The sequence below is a fragment of the Globicephala melas genome, chromosome 5, assembly GCF_963455315.2.
Source record: "Globicephala melas chromosome 5, mGloMel1.2, whole genome shotgun sequence".
Classification (NCBI taxonomy): domain Eukaryota; kingdom Metazoa; phylum Chordata; class Mammalia; order Artiodactyla; family Delphinidae; genus Globicephala; species Globicephala melas.
Genome location: NC_083318.1, coordinates 85,852,461 through 85,871,115, shown reverse-complemented (window position 1 = coordinate 85,871,115; position 18,655 = coordinate 85,852,461). Strand labels below are relative to the sequence as shown.

Genomic DNA, 18,655 nt, shown 5'->3' with positions numbered 1-18,655 from the left:
GTTTTAGCTTTTTTACTTAGGCCCTTTACTGATGAAAAGTTTATAATTTAGTTTCTGGTATAAATTATTTTTGGTATATTTTACAACTAATTTGAAAAATCTGAGGTTTTTGTTTTTGTCAGGGCAGGGGGACAAGATAGACAGTGATAGGTCCTCATTACTACAAAGTACAAAAATAGGAGATCCTTAGGGAAAATAAAAGACTGGTTAAAGCTAAGTCATGTGCTATAGAACAATGCTAGTCTGTGGAAATAGTGTGCCAGCCACATGTAGGATCTTAAACTTTCTAGTAGGCACATTAAAAAAGTAAGAGTAGGGCTTCCCTGGTGGCGCAGCGGTTGAGAGTCCGCCTGCCGATGCAGGGGACGCGGGTTTGTGCGCCGGTCCGGGAGGATCCCACATGCCGTGGAGCGGTTGGGCCCGTGAGCCATGGCCGCTGAGCCTGTGCGTCCGGAGCCTGTGCTCCGCAACGGGAGAGGCCACAACAGTGAGAGGCCCACATACCAAAAAAAAAAAAAAAAAAAAAGTAAGAGTAAACATGTGAAATGTATTTAAATAATTTATATATTTAACCCAATATATCCAAAGTAGTACTATTTCAACAAGTAGTCCAATAACTGACTACTGGTTGAAATGCTAATGTAATTTACATTGTATTCACAATGTAATTTGTATTGACAAATAGCCCATGTAAATATTACTCGTGAGATTTTTTTTTGTAATAAGTCTTTGAAATCTATTGTATATTTTATATTTACAGCGCATTTCAGTCACATCTCAAGAGCTCACTAGGCGCATGTGGCTAGTGAATAGAATATTGGATATGGCAGCACTAGAAACTACAGAATAGGGGACAAGTAGAAAGAATGAATACAAGTGCTGATATAAAAGCTGACAGATGTAACTAGAGGTCTAACCTGGTGGTCAGCCCCTCTACTTGCTTAGAAAAGGAGGCTCACTTGTCAGGGCCAGCTATGTAATTTGTCGGGCCCAGTGCAAAGTGAAAGTGTAGGACTCTTTGAAAAGCAATTAAACAATGCTGTTAAAGGTACTAAGATATAAGACTTTGCTTTCTTTCATGGTCTCTCTCGACTTATCATGGCATTTTTACTTGTTAATTAATGATTTCTAAGTGAAAAAAATCCAAACTTTAAATTACTAGCATGAGTTTTGCTGTTCACCTTTATATTGTGAAATGTCAATTTCAAATGTAAATATAAAAGCATTTAACTTTTATTTGGAATCATGAAAATTATACAACTGTATTTCATAGCTCATCCATGCATGTATTTTGGTTCCATGCAATGGAAACACTACAGAAGTCTAGCTCAACATTTTTTATTTCCCTTCTTGATACAGGCACATTTTACCAATGCTCTCTACCTTCAGCTTATGTGAGGAAGAACCAAAATATCCTTATATGTCATTATTTTCAGCTGAAGCTGTTGGCTAATACAACAGGAGAAACAACAGGAGCAAGAAAGGATATGAGAGGGTCCCTTAGTCATTCATGTTTGTTAGAATGCCATTGCCTTCTTTTGTGTTCTAAGCAAGTTCTGGTTCAAACAGAAAACAGCCTCCTGAGACTGTCACTGCCCTCTGCTTACACAGTGGTAGACATCACACACTTATACTCACTTTGAGTATGCTAAACATTGTGGGTCCACTGGAATTCTTAGTTCTTAGGATATTGTGCATGATATATACAAATGGGGTAGCAAGAATCCATGGGCACACCTATTGTGTATATCTCCTCTGCCCATGCCATCTCTATTATCCTGTCAAAATTCACTTCCAAACATGTTATGAGATAAAATTATTATGAATTTCAAGACAGTGAACATTAAACCAAGTGAGATGTCATGCTGAGAGCAGGACTCAGTGCAGATACACAAGTCACACACCCATGAAGTCAGCCCTGTTAGTAGTATTGTATAAAAAAAAAAAAAGAAATTCAACTAAATAAATTTAAAGATCTAATTGTCTTTATTTAATGATTCACAAATTGTGCAGCATTCCGCCTTAGCAGATAGATAGGAGCTCTGAGGAGCTGTACAAAACGGAAGATTTTTATAGCCAGAAGGAGGTGAGACAAGGAAGCTTTCTAACAGAGTGGACTGTGTCATGAAATGGCAACTTCATTTGGGAGTAGTGGGGTCTATCAGACAGATTACTTCACTGGTGCCAACCAGGTAATTCCAGATTGACTGATTAAAGGTCACATTCCTGAGACATGCTGAAACTGCAATTAGGCTAGGTATTAGGTGGTTTGCTGATATAGGACTTACAACAAGTCACTCCATTTTGAGTCTCCTTACTTCTTTTTTTAACAGTATCAACATGCAAAGCCATTTAAAGCTTGTGTTTCCATATTTATTTTCTGTTTGGATGATCTGTCCATAGTGTAAGTGGGGTGTTAAAGTCCCCTACTATTATTGTGTTACTGTCAATTTCCCCTTTTATTGTTGTTAGCATTTGCCTTATGTATTGAGGTGCCCCTATGTTGGATGCATAAATATTTATAACTGTTATATCTTCTTCTTGGATTGATCCCTTGATAATTATGTAGTGTCCTTCCTTATCTCTTGTAACAGTCTTTATTTTAAAGTCTATTTTATCTGATGTGAGTATTGTTACTCCAGCTTTCTTTTGATTTCCATTTGCGTGGAATATCTTTTTTCATCCCCTCACTTTCAGTCTGTATGTGTCCCTAGGTCTGAAATGGGTCTCTTGTAGACAGAATATATATGGGTCTTGTTAAATAATACAATAGACCAGATAGATTTAATTGATATTTATAGGACATTCCACCCGAAAGTGGCAGAATACTCTTTCTTCTGAAGTGCGCATGGAACATTCTCCAGGATAGATCACATCTTGGGTCACAAAACAAGCAGTGGAAAATTTAAGAAAATTGAAATTGTATCAAGCACCTTTTCCAACCAAAATGCTATGAGATTAGAAATCAATTACTGGAAAAGAAACTGTAAAAAAACAAACACATAGAGGCTAAAAAATATGTCACTAAATAATCAAGAGATCACTGAAGAAATCAAAGAGGAAATAAAAAAATACCTACAAACAAATGACAATGAAAACACAATGACCCAAACCTGTGGGATGTAGCAAGAGGAAAGTTTATAGCTATACAGTGCTACGTCAAGAAACAAGAAAAATCTCAAACAAACAATCTAATCTTACACCTAAAGCAACTAGAGAAAAAAGAACAAAGAAAACCCAAACAGTAGAAGGAAAGTAATCATAAAGATCAGAGCAGAAATAAATGAAATAGAAATGAATAAAACAATAGCAAAGATCAATAAAATTAAAAGTTAGTTCTTTGAGAAGATAAATAAAATTGATAAACCTTTAGCCAGACTCATCAAGAAAAAAAAGGAGAGGACTCAAATCAATAAAATTAGAAACGAAAAAGGAGAAATTACGACTGACACCACAGAAATACAAAGGATTATAAGAGAACACTACAAACAACTATATGCCAATAAAATGGACAACCTCAAAGAGGTGGACAAATTCTTAGAAAGGTACAATTTTCCAAGACTGAACCAGGAAGAATTAGAAAATATAAACGACCTATCACAAGTAATGAAATTGAAACTGTGATTAAAAATCTTCCAACAAACAAAAGTCCAGGACCAGATGCCTTTACAGTCGAATTCTATCAAACATTTAGAGAAGAGATAACACCATTCTTCTCAAACTCTTCCAAAAAGTTGTAGAGGGAGGAACACCCTCAAATTCATTCTATGAGGCCACCATCACCCTGATACCAAAACCAGACAAAGATACTACAAAAAAAGAAAATTACAGACCAATATCACTGATGAATATAGATGTAAAAATCCTCAACAAAATACTAGCAAACAGAATCCAACAACACATTAAAAGGATCATACACCATGATCAAGTGGGATTTAGCCCAGGGATGCAAGGATTCTTCATGATACACAAATCAATCAATGTGATACACCATATTAACAAATTGAAGAATAAAAACCATATAATCATCTCAATAGATGCAGAAAAAGCTTTTGACAAAATTCAGTGCACATTTATGATAAAAACTCTCCAGAATGGGCAAAGAAGAAACCTACCTCAACATAATAAAGGCCATATATGACAAAGCCACAGCAAATATTCTCAATGGTGAAAAACTGAAAGCATTTCCTCTAAGATCAGGAAGAAGACAAGGGTGTCCATTCTTGCCATTATTATTCAACATAGTCTTGGAAGTCCTAGCCATGGCAATCAGAGAAGAAAAAGAAATAAAAGGAATCCAAATCAGAAAAGAAGAAGTAAAACTGTCACTGTTTGCACGTCATGATACTATACATAGAAAATCCTAAAGATGCCACCAGAAAACTACTAGAACTAATTGATGAATTTGGCAAGGCTACAGGACACAAAATTAATGCACAGAAATCTCTTGCATTCCTATACACGAACCACAAAAGATAATAAAGAAAAATTAAAGAAACAATCTCATTTACCATTGCAACAAAAAGAATAAAATACCTAGAAATAAACCTACTTAAGGAGGCAAAAGAACTGTCTGTACTCAGAAAACTATAAAATAATGATGAAAGAAATCAAAGATAACATAAACAGATGGAGAAATATACCATGTTCTTGGATTGGAAGAATCAATATTGTGAAAATACCTATACTACCCAAAGCAATCTACAGATTCAGTGCAATCCATATCAAATTACCAATGGCATTCTTCACAGAATTAGAAGAAAAAGTTTTACAATTTGTATGGAAGCACAAAAGACCCCAAAGCAATCTTGAGAAAGAAAAACTGAGCTGGAGGTATCAGGCTCCCTGACTTCAAACTATACTACAAAGCTATAGTAATCAAGACAGGATGGTACTGGCACAAAAACAGAAATATAGATCAATGGTACAGGATAGAAAGCCCAGAGATAGACCCATGCACATATAGTTATCTAATTTATGATGAAGGAAGCAAGAACATACAATGGAGAAAAGACAGCCTCTTCAATAAGTGGTGTTGGGAAAACTGGACAGCTACATGTAAAAGAATGAAATTAGAACACTCCTTAACACCATACACAAAAATAAACCCAAAATGGATTAAAGACCTAAATATAAGACTGGAGACTCTAAAACTCTTGGAGGAAAACATAGGAAAAACACTCTTTGACATAAACCACAGCAAGACCTTTTTTGAACCACCTCCTTGAGTAATGGAAATAAAAACAAAAATAAACAAATGGGACCTAATGAAACTTCAAAGCTTTTGCACAGCAAAGGAAACCATAAACAAGACAAAAAGACAACCCTCAGAATGGGAGAAAATATTTGCAAATGAAGCAACAGACAAAGGATTAATCTCCCAAATATACAAACAGCTCATGGAGCTCAAATCAAAAAAAACAAACAACCCAATCTAAAAATGGGCAGAAGACCTAAATAGACATTTCACCAAAGAAGACATACAGATAGCAGTGAGGCACATGAAAAGATGCTCAACATCACTAATTATTAGAGAAATGCAAATCAAAACTACAATGAGGTATCACCTCACACTAGTCACAATGGCCATCATCACAAAATATACAAACAATAAATGCTGGAGAGGGTGTGGAGAAAAGGGAGCCCTCTTGCACTGTTGATGGGAATGTAAATTGATACAGCCACTATGGAAAACAGTATGGAGGTTCCTTTAAAAACTAAAAATAGAGCTACCATATGACCCAGCAGTTCTAGTACTGGGCATATACCCTGAGAAAACCATAATGCAAAAAGACACATGTACCCCAATGTTCACTGCAGCACTATTTACAATAGGCAGGACATGGAAACAACCTAAATGTCCAATGACAGATGAATGGGTAAAGAAGGTGTGGTACATATGTACAATGGAATATTTCTCAGCCATAAAAAGGGATGAAATTGGGTCATTTGTAGAGATGTGGATGACCTAGAGTCTTTCATACAGAGTGAAGTAAGCTAGAAAGATAAAAACAAGTATTGTATATTAACGTATATATGTGGAATCTAGAAAAATGGTACAGATGAACCTATATGCAGGGCAGGAATAGAAACATAGATGTACAGAACAGATATGTAGACACAGGTAGGGAAGGGGAGGGTGGGACGAACTGAGAGATTAGGATTGACATATGTACACTACCATGTGTAAAATAGCTAGTAGAAACATGCTATAAAGCACAGAAAGCTCAGTGCTCTGTGATGACCTAGATGGGTGGGATGTGGGGTGAGTGGGGTGTGAGGGAGGTCTAAGAGGGAGGGGATATATGTATACATATAGCTGATTCACGTCACTGTACAGCAGAAACTAATACAACATTGTAAAGAAAATATACTCCAATTAAAAAAAATGCAAAGCCAGAATTTTCTCTAGGAAAAGCTTGAAATAAAGAACAGGTTATTGAAATAGGGAGACTAGTAGTGGTGTTTTATTTACTGAGAATAAATGGTCACTTCTTCCTCATTTTTGTCATTTTCCCCAAATATAGCCAGAACAGAGAAAGTCAGAAAGAAGCCTCTCAAGAATACAGATTTTTTTTTTTGGTAAATCAATATTATTAAATACTAAAAGAAAAATTAACTTTAAAATTTTTTGCATTTAGAACTCCCATCTTACCAGGTTCTAAGAAAATAGGTTGGGCCATTGGAAATCTACTGAGTCAGGAAATTTGAGTTCTTAAAGTTTTATGTATCTGTCGGTTGGTTTAGTGTTTGGATAGGATTAGGGCCTGATTGTTGACAAGTCAACAAACTAAGGAGCCACTGGCTAGAGTTGAATGACAATTTGAGGGCAAACTGTCTTGCTAAAACTTCAGCAGAAGGAAGACCTGGAAAAGGATAACATTTGCTTTTAAATGGGAATAAGGACAAATTTATGGCCACTGGAATATGTTATACAGATGGAACTATGCCTATGAGTTTGGTAAAAAAAAAAAAAAATCTGAAATAATGGTCAATAACAATACTATCGCATCTGGGGAATCAATACTCTGGTTTAGAATAGTATGTCCCACGCAAAAGGCTGAACTACCTGCATCTTATTTCCGGCTATAAAATTCAGATTCCTGGGTTTCAGCACAAAGCTACTGAGTCAGAATCACTGGGAAGAGGAACAGGAATTTACAGTATAAAGATGCTCTCTAGGTGACTTTTAGCCACACTAAAGTTTAAGAAACACTGTTCAAATCTCCCTTCTCCCCAAGACAATGAACGTATTCTATCTATGATAAAGTAACTGTGTTGCTTTTTTTTTTTTTTTTTTTGCTCTACGCGGGCCTCTCACCGCTGTGGCCTCTCCCGTTGCGGAGCACAGGCTCCAGACGCGCAGGCCCAGCGGCCATGGCTCACGGGCCCAGCCACTCCACAGCATGTGGGATCCTCCCAGACCAGGGCACGAACCCGTGTCCCCTGCATCGGCAGGCGGACTCTCAACCACTGCGCCACCAGGGAAGCCCTGTGTTGCTTTTTTTTAACAACATAGAGATACTATCCGATAATGGAATTGAGCAACCTTTAGTATTTGAAGTACTCAGAGGCATTATGAAATTCTGATGTGCAGACCCTGTTCTATTCACCATTTCTGTGTGTTTCAGAAATCAACGAGACAGAAACAGACAACTTTCTAAACAATTGTAAGTTTAATATATTTATTAAAATTGCATTACCTGAATGAAAAATTTAACTCTGGATTATTTAGGCTTACTTTGATGGTATTATAGGGTCAGAACAAAGTTTGATCTGTGCACAGCTCATGGTATTTTATCTTATTTCTGAGGCACATTTTATTGCAAAAGGATAAAAACTGGGAGGACTTTGGAATGGGTGTATGGGGCTTGTGGCAGATGTGTAGTGGAAGATAGTACAGTTGTTAAAGAAAAGGCAAAAATACTTCTCAATGTTCTGATTGCAGATATCTACAATATACTCTCATGAACATTTTCTAAAGATTATACAAAAGTAATCTGTATGTTGCTATTTGTCAGCTAGAGGCAGAAATTTAGTGTTACTCTACACTAAATAAAATCTTGATGTTATTAATCCCTATTGTAAAAATTACAGACAATTACGGGGTTGGAATATAGATTTATGAAATTATTGAAGGCCCAGATAATATCTTCACCCATATTTTAAAAAAATACTGACTCAAGGCTTAGTATTTCCTTTCCCCTATAGCAGAGTACCCTGCCATGATTTAGAGAATACATTTGATATTTAACAGAATTAGTACACAATACATTTATGTTAAAAGATGAAAGAAAGTGTGTCATTCACCAGCTCAGAATGTTGGTTAATTCACAAACTTAACTAAACATAAAAACCAAAGGATAATCCCATCACCTAAATGGCATATATTTTTGTCACCAATATTTAGTGGGAACTTGCTATGTGCTAGTGCTGTGCTAGTCAACAGGGATATAAAATGGATAAGATTTACTCCTTGCTTAAGGCAGCTCATACTCAAATGAGACTAGATATATGAGACTAATGCATAAACAGAGTTCTAAAATAATAGTTCTCAAACAGGGGCAATTTGGCCCCCAAGTGACTCTGTCCTATTGTGGCATTTTGGTTATCATGATTGTAGTGGGGGGATGCTACTGGTACTAGTGTATATAGGCCAGGGATCCTTTAAACATCCTATTATGCATGAGACGGCTGCCCACACAAGGAATTCTCCATCTAACAGTGTCAATAGTGCCAAGATTGAGACATCCTGTTATAAACAATATCCCTCATACTAATATTAGACATATATACATACAATAATATAAACTAATATATATTAATCTATTATATAGAGAGATATATATACACAGAGTATTATTATTGTTATTATTATTTTGATGTAAGCATCAAGAAAGTCATAAGTAATCCAGTCTGGAGGCAAGGGAATTATTAGGGAAGGCATCCTAGAGAAGGTCATGACTGATTTAAATCTTACAAGATGAAAAGGAGTTAAATAAATGGAACACTACAGTTTAAGCAAAGGTAAGAGCAAGAGAAAATATTTGATACTGTTGGAGCACAAAGTATAAGAAATTTGAGACGCAGTAACACAATTTGATACTTAAAAAACAACTGCTAACTAACGCATCATCTCTTTTGCAGGCTGCGGGACACGAAGGAACAAAACTACAAGACAGAGTCTCAGGATTGTTGGTGGGACAGAGGTACAAGAGGGTGAATGGCCATGGCAAGCTAGTCTGCAATGGGATGGGATCCATCGCTGTGGAGCAACTTTGATTAATGACACATGGCTTGTGAGTGCTGCTCACTGCTTTAAAACGTAAGTCCTGAACCTTGAGAATGACTAAGGGTAAGCAAAGTGTACTGCGGCTTGGGAGGAAGGAAATACCTCATGAGAGATGAGTTTAATACAAATTAAAGATCATATACATATGAGAGTGGGAAATTCATAAACCTTAGTAAGAGGTTTTATAGTTTAGAAATGGAAATGGTACCAAAGTACATGTAGATAAATTATCCATTGACAACTACACAATAATTTATCAAAGGAAGCAGGAATTTGAGAGTCATCTATCAGAGATAGAGGCTAGGTGGATTGTAGGTTTGACCCTGATAGGGAAATTCCACGTTGTACGAAAAAATTAAATATGAAGAAATTTGGTAGTAACAAATTATACAACTGAATAGGTCGACTAGTTATATTTCAAGGAATTTCAATTCAATCTTCCAACCCAATGCAAAATGCCTACAGTATACAGGATAAGTAATGCTTTGTTAAATTATTGTATAACATTTTTGATTTTCAGAGAAATGTGTGGATAGGCAACATGGTGCACATAGAATACATTCACTTCTCTCATTCTGTACAGGATATGCTTTCCATATGTCCCCTGGAGTCAACTGATGCCCAGAAATGTCAAAAGGTCCTAGGATCTGGAGTGGGTGACTCAGCATGCTGAGTGGCGTGCATATCCTAAGAAACATGCCAAGGTGGAATTTCCACCTGATCTGACACCTGAGCCTTAGATTGGAAAGAGTTTGTATCTATGCATATAAACCATCATTTTAAAAAGAAAACTTACATTGATACTTTTACATTAAATTATTTAATATAAATAGTTATATTGGTAAAAATGGTAAAGTAGGATTTGTTCCTCATACTTTCTCCTCAGGTATAAGGACCCAGCCAGATGGACTGCTTCCTTTGGAGTAAAAATAGAGCCTCCAAAAATGAAACAAGGCCTCCGGAGGATAATTGTGCATGAAAAATACAAATATCCATCACATGACTATGATATTTCAGTTGCAGAGCTTTCTAGCCCTGTTTCCTACACAAATGCAGTACACAGAATTTGTCTCCCTGATGCATCCCGTGAATTCCACCCTGGTGATGAGATGTTTGTGACAGGATTTGGAGCACTGCAAAATGATGGTGCGCATCTGAGGAGAAAGTCAAATCATAGTAATTTAATTTGGTATTCTAAGGCATTTAAAAAATGGAATGCCATTATGCCAAAATATGTTTGTGGGTTGGTCATATGGACCGGGGCCAAGTCAGGCCCTACTTGTGAACTAAGTCATTTAGAAGACACATAAATTCCTTCAGGCCTTAGGTTACTATCAAATACATCACTACCACTATAGTAATTGTGCTTGGTAAGGTGTCTGAAAGAGTAAATATATCTGAAATTTTTACTAGGGTATTAACCACATAAGAGATTAGGGATCGTTAATACATACACCCAGTTGTGAAGATCAGAGAATCATAAAGCCACCATTCTCCCCTGCTGAAATTATCTTCTAAGCTTAACAATGACAGAGAAATTACTTAAACAACTGGAGCTTCTTTCCTAGGCACCTAACTTCATTTAAAATAGTTAGAAAAGAATTCATTTCCCAAATTTTACTGTACCTGAAAAAATATATATCCTAAGATTCTATGCCACCATCTTATCTAATAATTAATTATAAAAGACTTTCTTCAGGTTTATAGAATATATGTAGATTTATAAATATGAAGTCTATTTTTTTCCTTTAGGAAGTAGTCAAAATCACCTTCGGCAAGTACAGGTGAATCTCATAGACACTAAAATCTGTAATGAACACAAAGCTTACAATAATGCCATAACTCCTAGAATGTTATGTGCTGGATCCTTGAAAGGAAACAGAGATGCGTGCCAGGTAAGTGGTTTGCTACATAATTTTTTGTTCACCTTTTATTTTTAAATAATTACAGCTTTACAGGAAGTTGCAAAGATAGTACAGAGGGGTCTCATCTTCTATCATCACAGAGGTCTGTCTCCCTTTATAATAACATCTATTTCCCTCCCCCAACACTTTATCATCACTAACACCTGGCAATCACCAATCTGTTTGCCCTCTATAATTTTGTAATTTTGAGAGTGTAGCATCATACAGTAACCTTTTTTTAGAATTCCACTTTGATTTATTTATTAGTGTTTTTGACCAGACTCTCTCTTTGTAAGAAAATTGTGTGGTTCCTCTAAGTTAAACACACATAACTTATCACAGTCTACTGGCGTTGAGATTTTACTAGTTTGAGTGGGGTTTAGAATAGAAAATGTACGTCCCTTTAAGTCTCTTTAACCCTCCCTCATTTATAATATTAAATATTAATAAATACAAATATTAAATATTTCCTCTCTATATGCTGAGAGCCACATCAAATAGTGTTTCTGCTTCAAGTGCCAAATGTAACTTAGAAAACTCAAGAGGAGAAGGGAAGTCTATTTACTCATAATTTGTTCTTTCTTTCCCTCTGGTTTTCTAAGATTATTTTTATATCATTTCTTTCCTGTTTCAGAAACTTCCTTTAGCCATTCTTTTAGTGTAGATCTGCTAGTGACAAATTCCCTTAGATTTTCTTTGTTTGCAAAATTCTATATTTCCTATTCATTTCTAAATCATAATTTTGCCAGATATAGAATTTAGGATTGACAATTTTTTTCCCCCAGCACGTAAATCATGGCCTCTGTGATCTCTGATGAGGAATCTGCTGTTATTAGAATTGTTTTTCCCTAAAAGAAGAGGTGTCATTTCTCTTTTGCTGTGTTCAAGGTTTTTTCTTTGTCTTTAGTTTTCAGAAGTTTGATTACGTATCTTGTCATGGATTTCTCTGGGTTATACTGCTTAGGGCTTGCTCAGCTTTTTAATCTGCAGGTTTATGTTCTTTGACAAATTTGGGAAATTTTCAGCCATTATTTATTTGAAAACTTTTTCAGCCTTACTTTCTTTTTTGTCTCTTTCTGGAACTCTAGTAACAGGTACGTTAGCTCTTCCATTATGGTCTCAGAGATCTCTAAGCTTCTGTTCTTTTTCTTTCCACTCCTCTTTCTCTCTGTTCAAATTGAGTAATTTCTATCATTCTGTCTTCAAGTTCATTGATTTTTTTCTTCCATCATCCCCATTCTTCTGTTAAGTACTTCTAGTGAGGTTTTTTTTTTTTTGCAGATTATAGTATTTTTCAGTTCTGAGATTTCCATTTGATCCTTTATGTATGCTATTTCTTTACTGAAACTTCTAAATTTTTTCATTTATTTCAAGCAGGTGGTAGTTGCTCGTTAAGATATTTTTGTGATGGCTGCTTTAAAATCTTTGTCAGATAACTCCAACATCTGTGTCATCTCTGTGTCAGAGTCTATTGATTGCCTTTTCTCACTCAAGTCAAAATATTCCTGGTTCTTGGTATTGAGTGATTTTCAGATATATCCTGGACATTTTGGGTATTATGTTATGAGTCTCTGTATCTTCTGTTTTAACAGGGTTCCTCTGACATGACACCAAAGGGGGTAGGGAAGTGCTATCTTAGTCCCACTCATTGTCCTCTGACACCAGGGTGGTGAATAGTGCTTTGTTACTGCTGGATGGAGGTGGAATTTCAGGCTCTTCACTAGGCGTGGGTTTTTTTGGTTGTTTTTTTTTTTTTTTTTTTTTTAAAGGTTAGGGAAACTTATTAAATATAGTTTTCTTTAAATATTTTCTTTTTCCCATCCTCACCAACTTGTTGGATGAATAGAAAACCCCCCACCCCTTCCATTGAGGGGATTCCACATGTAAAGCCTGAGATAGTGAGGATGAAGTATCAATACAAAAATACTACTCTGGATGGGGGCATCTTGTTACTGCTCCCCTTGTGGTCTCCACTGACCTCATGGGGTAGTGGCCTCATCACTGCTTGGCTCTCCACTAGGCCTCTTCTGACATCACCCTACTGGGAGAGAAAGTTATGCCTCCTTACCATTGGGCAGTAGTCCATGCTCCCCAGCTGGTCACCACAGAGGAGGTAGAGGAGGGCTTCATCATCACCTGGCAGGGATGAAAGAGTGGCTCCCCACTCAGACTTCTCTGACATAAGTCTGATGGGGGATTGGGCCTCATTAGATCCTGGTAAGGCTGGAAGTCTAGGCTCCCCAATTGGCCTTTGCTTATGGGGGTTGGAATGGGGCCACAGTTTTTTCTGTTATAGGCTGGAGTGTGTACTCATCACCCAGCTTCAACATTATCAACTCATGGTCGATCTTAGTTCATTCCTATATATTTTAACCCCCCAACCTTCTTCTCCCCATCCTAAACTCTAGATCTGTTTTGAAGTAAATCACAGATGTATATGATTTCACTTGAAAATATGTCACCTATTCTACAATGCCATTTTGATAATAGTATTAGATGTGAATGTCTCATAAATTTGGGGAATTAAAGAGGAGAAACCAAGTTTAGCCTTGTGATTATAATATCCTGCTTTTCTATTTCAGGGGGGACCTGGCACTCATTTTCCCCCCTCTTTTATGTCTACTCTCCACAATTTTTGCCACTTTACTGCCTCCATGTATTTTTTTTTTTTTTTTTTTTTTTTTGCGGTACGCGGCCTCTCACTGTTGTGGCCTCTCCCATTGCGGAGCACAGGCCCGGACGCGCAGGCTCAGCGGCCATGGCTCACAGGCCTAGCTGTTCTGTGGCATGTGGGATCTTCCCGGACCGGGGCACGAACCTGTGTCCCCTGCATTGGCAGGCGGACTCTCAACCACTGCGCCACCAGGGAAGCCCCTTCCTTGTATTTTAATATCTCAAAAATCATTAATAACTTTATATGCAAAAACCTTTACTTGGGTGTCCTACTCCTTCCCATCTCAGTGGCATGTGGCTACCTCCTCTTAAAATATGATCTTTCTTTGGGTTCTATGATCCTGAAATATGGTGATTTTCCCCTCCCTCCTTCTCTAACAACTCATTCCTGGTTCCTTATTTTGGTTTCTCTTTCTCTTCCTCTCTCCCTCCCTCTAAGCCTGGCTGTTCCTCAACACTCATTTTTTTTCCTCTCTATATACTCACTCAAAGAAATTATCTTTTCTTTAAGTCAGCTGTCACTTTAATGACTTCCAAATCTACATCTTCAAAATTAACCTCTTACCCAAATTCAGTCTCACATTTTCATGTACTCCAAAACCGTTTCCATTTATATGTTTTAAGTTGTTAGTATAAGACTAAAATTTATGTAATTGCCATCTTAAACTCAACAGGCATCACGAAATGTTACCTGTTTTTTCATTTCAAGTTTCTCATTTATGTGGTTGGCTTTCATTATTCTTGGAATCTTCTTTTACTCTTAAATCTCCTTCACATGTAATCAATTAAGTCATGAAATATTTTTCCTCTTTACTATTCCTTCCAAATTTATCTCTTTGTCTTTATTCTTTCTTTAAAGACCCTACTTTATTCCTTCATTACTTCATATCTTGATCACTAACGTTGGTTTCTAGTTTGGCTTCTTCTAGTTTTAAAAGTTTCTGTTGTGATATAGATATATATATTCTTTTTTAAAAATTTTTTTATTGGAGTATAGTTGATTTACAATGTTGTGTTAGTTTCTGCTGTACAGCATAGTGAATCAGTTATATCAGTTATACATACACATATTCTTTTATTTTTTCTTTGGCTGTGTTGGGTCTTCCTTGTGGCAAGCTGGCTTTCTCTAGTTGCAGCGAGCAGGGGCTACTCTTCGTTGTGGTTCACGAGCTTCTCATTGTGGTGGCTTCTCTTGTTGCAGAGCTCGGGCTCTAGGCGTGCAGGCTCAGTAGTTGTGGCTCGCGGGTCCTAGAGCTCAGTAGTTGTGGTGCATGGGCTTAGTTGCTCCGCCGCGTATGGGACTTCCCCAGGCCAAGGATGGAACCTGTGACCCCTGCATTGCCAGGCAGATTCTTAACCTCTGTGCCACCAGGGAAGTCCCATACACATATTCTTGAATAAACTTCCTGTTATGTTTCTCACTAAACCACTCACTAAAAATAACTGAATTTATGGTAAAAATAGGGTTAGATACAGACCAACAGACCCCTCAAAGGCTATGCAACTTTGTAACCAGATAATTAACATCAACAACAACAAAAATAATTGTACCTTGAAAAATAACTTAGACAATGTAGGTAGACAGAATGCCCAGGGTGGCTGGTGGCTGACTTAAGGGAAGTTAAAAATGCACAGAAACAATAGAGTAGAAATAACTGACTTGCTGAGGCTGAGACAATGCACATGGGAGTATAGCTCTGGGCAGAGGAGGAACTCCGACCTGCCAGGACCCAAGAATTAAGCAAGCCTGGGCTGTGCCACTCTGGGCAGGGAGAGGGCTTCCTCGGCACAGACACTCTTAACATTTTCTTAAAATAGAGCCTCAAAGGCTTCCGCCTGTGCAATAGCTGAGCTGAGGCCTTTTCTTCTGAAGATTGCAATTCTACTCCCATTATTCTGGCTCCACTGCCTAAGACAAAAACACATATAAGCCATGAAAACTTCCACCTTATCCTGATATAACTCCCCTATTCACCAATCGCATGTGAGCTAACTAATGTTAACAGAACCCACTATATCTTTCTCTATTTGATACTTGCTGGCATTAACTTAGTTTTCAGCTTGTAATGCTGTTAGACTCACTGCTTTCTTTTTTTCCTTAATTACCTTATTCTCAGACTCATTCACTCCTGTCTCTTAAACAAATTTAAGCTTTATTGTCTCTGGCATCTTCTATTTCTTTTTCCTAATCTGCTATGTCTTCACATATGCCTGGGTTTCAATTATCAAAATGATTTGTTATCAAATAGCTTCATATAATACATTTAATTTCTATAAGCAGATTGTACACTGCTTGAGAGGAGGGCTCATGTGTTTATACTCTTTTTACATCTCCTACCACATATGAGAGTATAAGTAAATACCTATTGGTTAATTGATTTAAAAATTACAAACACATTATTTCTAATTGAGTTATTATTACTATTAGTTAAAATTTTTATGTGGACAAAAGAAAATTCACAAGGAAGTTAGTATAATGTAAGGGGAAAGAAAGCATAGGCTTCTGAGTTAGATCACTCTGGATATTGAGTAGCGTGTGATATCAGGAAAATTGCTTAACTTCTGTTGGCTTCAGTTTCTTCACTGCTAAAATGGAGAAAATGAAACCTAACTCCATGTTTTGTTGCCAGAATTACATGGGTTAATGAAATAATATATTAATTAATAGTTTCATATAGTGCCGAACACTTAATTGGTGGTCAGTAACTAGAGACCCCAGGATTTTTCGGGAAGATCAGTCAGCACCTTGTTTTTATGACCTGTATAAAAAAACAGCCCACTGGCTGTTTTTCACAAAGCACAAACAATTGGAATTTGTGGTTATATATAATATTTACTAAGTTCTGTTTTGTGCCAGGCTCTATGCTGAGCACATTGCATATACTGTCTTGCATAATCTTCAAAATTATCATTGAAGGTAGGTATTATTAGGAGCATTACAAATAAGCAAATTAAAGGTCTTAGCTAGCGTCGAAGGGCCAGACTTGAGATTTAAACTCAGGTGTCTGACCCTAATGTCTGTATTCTTTATCAGTAATAAATTCTTCACCCTTCTTTTGGGAGCTGTGTCAAACTGATAAAGAGTATGGGCAGTTATTTTGTCAGATGTATCAGACTAGTACTGTCCTGCCAAGAGGTGGAGTCTTTGATCTCTGTGTACTGAACCCTGAGTCTAAGCTGTTCTCCAGGTAGGGGAGTGCCTCCTTTATGTGAATTACTGGCATAGATAAAAAGCATTGCTTCTTATTTGAGCACACTGAAGATTTTTGAAAACCGCCCCTTTCATTAAACTCATGTTAGAAAAACAGCACATTTCTCTGTGAAAAACTGAAATGCTAATTACCAATCTCTCCCTTCTCCTTTAGGGTGACTCCGGAGGACCACTGGTTAGTCCAGATGCTAGAGATATCTGGTACCTCGCTGGAATAGTGAGCTGGGGAGATGACTGTGGGCATCCCAATAAACCCGGTGTTTATGCTAGAGTGACTGCCTTCCGGGACTGGATCGCTTCCAAAACTGGTGTCTGAGAGAGAACAACCTAGAAGAATGGAACACATTTTTGTGTAGAGGCCGTTCTTAGAGATATAGAATTGCAGAAGTCATGCAGATCACCTGGATGTGACTGATCGAACTAAACTATCTGCTATTTCCTTCCTAGCTCTGCTTCACTTAGCATCCTGCTTCTGCCAGATGGATTCTGTCCCAACTTGCAGTCACTTGTTTTCTATCATCAAATTTTGGCTTGTTGACATAAATTTCTCATGCATACATACAATCTGAAGCGATTCCCTCCTTCATTTCCCCAGTTTCTCTCATCTCGGTAAATTTCCACTTTCAAGGTGCAGGACAAAGAGTAAAAGGAAGTATGAAAAGGAAAGAGCTACATTTTTATGTACAGGAAAGTATTAGGTGTTTTTTTTCTTAATGAAATGAGGAAAGTGATCTTAATCATTATGAAAGCTCAAGCACACAGACAGCGGAATACCAAACACTTCATGACGGCAAAAGAATGGGAACTAAAGTTAAGGAAACAAAGAGAAACCGAAATACAACTTTATTTTCATTTCCAGCAAACAAGAGATAAGTGTGGGGAAGATTCTGTTTTCTTGTGGCCTATAATAATTATACAAACTATATAATGTACTTATTCTAAGTTAAAGCAAATAATATTTATTTAACATTGCACTACTGAGAATGTCAATATATAATAATAAAAAATAAATATCATCAATTTGCTTGATATTATAATATAATAATTCAAGAGGAAGGGGAAGATGGGGAACATGTCACCAATCAATTTATTGCAAATTCTTTTAAAGTCTGAGGCTAGAATGAAAATTCACTTAAGAACAACCAGCATACCTTATGTGGTAAGATTTTTGTATGGTTGGATAGGAGGAAATAAAAACAGAATCAGTACAAACTACTGAATGAAATGGAATTATCACCAAGTGCTTGTGTATTTGTATTTAAAGCTTTTCCAAACTGCAAGGCCTTGAAGGGGAATAAGGTCCAGGTGTTAGTGTGTAGCTGTAGTTGTGCAAATGAAGCTAGAGGTCAGACCTCTATTTTGAAATGACTGCAGATTCCCCTTCTTACCACTCCCTCCCCCTCCTCCACATTTCCAGTCAGTGCTTGGACCATGGGCCTCTTAGACTCTTCTGGGCTCAGGGGGAAGACATCATCGCGAAAGCTGCCTCCTGCTACCTCTAGCATGACACTGAATTTCTCACTGCCTAGATATAAAGTTGATGAGAAAAAGCCTAATATCAACCACCTTCATAAT

At 37.0% G+C, this 18,655-nt stretch overlaps 1 protein-coding gene across 1 annotated transcript in view; it reads left to right on the top strand.

Annotated features, from left to right (window-relative positions):
* Positions 1 to 17,396, top strand: part of TMPRSS11E (transmembrane serine protease 11E) — a 50,279-nt gene extending 32,883 nt beyond the window's left edge. The window contains exons 6-10 of the mRNA XM_030880702.2: positions 7,632 to 7,670; positions 9,148 to 9,325; positions 10,179 to 10,438; positions 11,045 to 11,187; positions 17,235 to 17,396. Of these exons, the coding sequence (XP_030736562.1) occupies positions 7,632 to 7,670; positions 9,148 to 9,325; positions 10,179 to 10,438; positions 11,045 to 11,187; positions 17,235 to 17,396 (782 nt within the window). The remainder of the gene's footprint in view (positions 1 to 7,631; positions 7,671 to 9,147; positions 9,326 to 10,178; positions 10,439 to 11,044; positions 11,188 to 17,234) is intronic.
* The last annotated feature ends 1,259 nt before the right edge of the window (positions 17,397 to 18,655 follow it).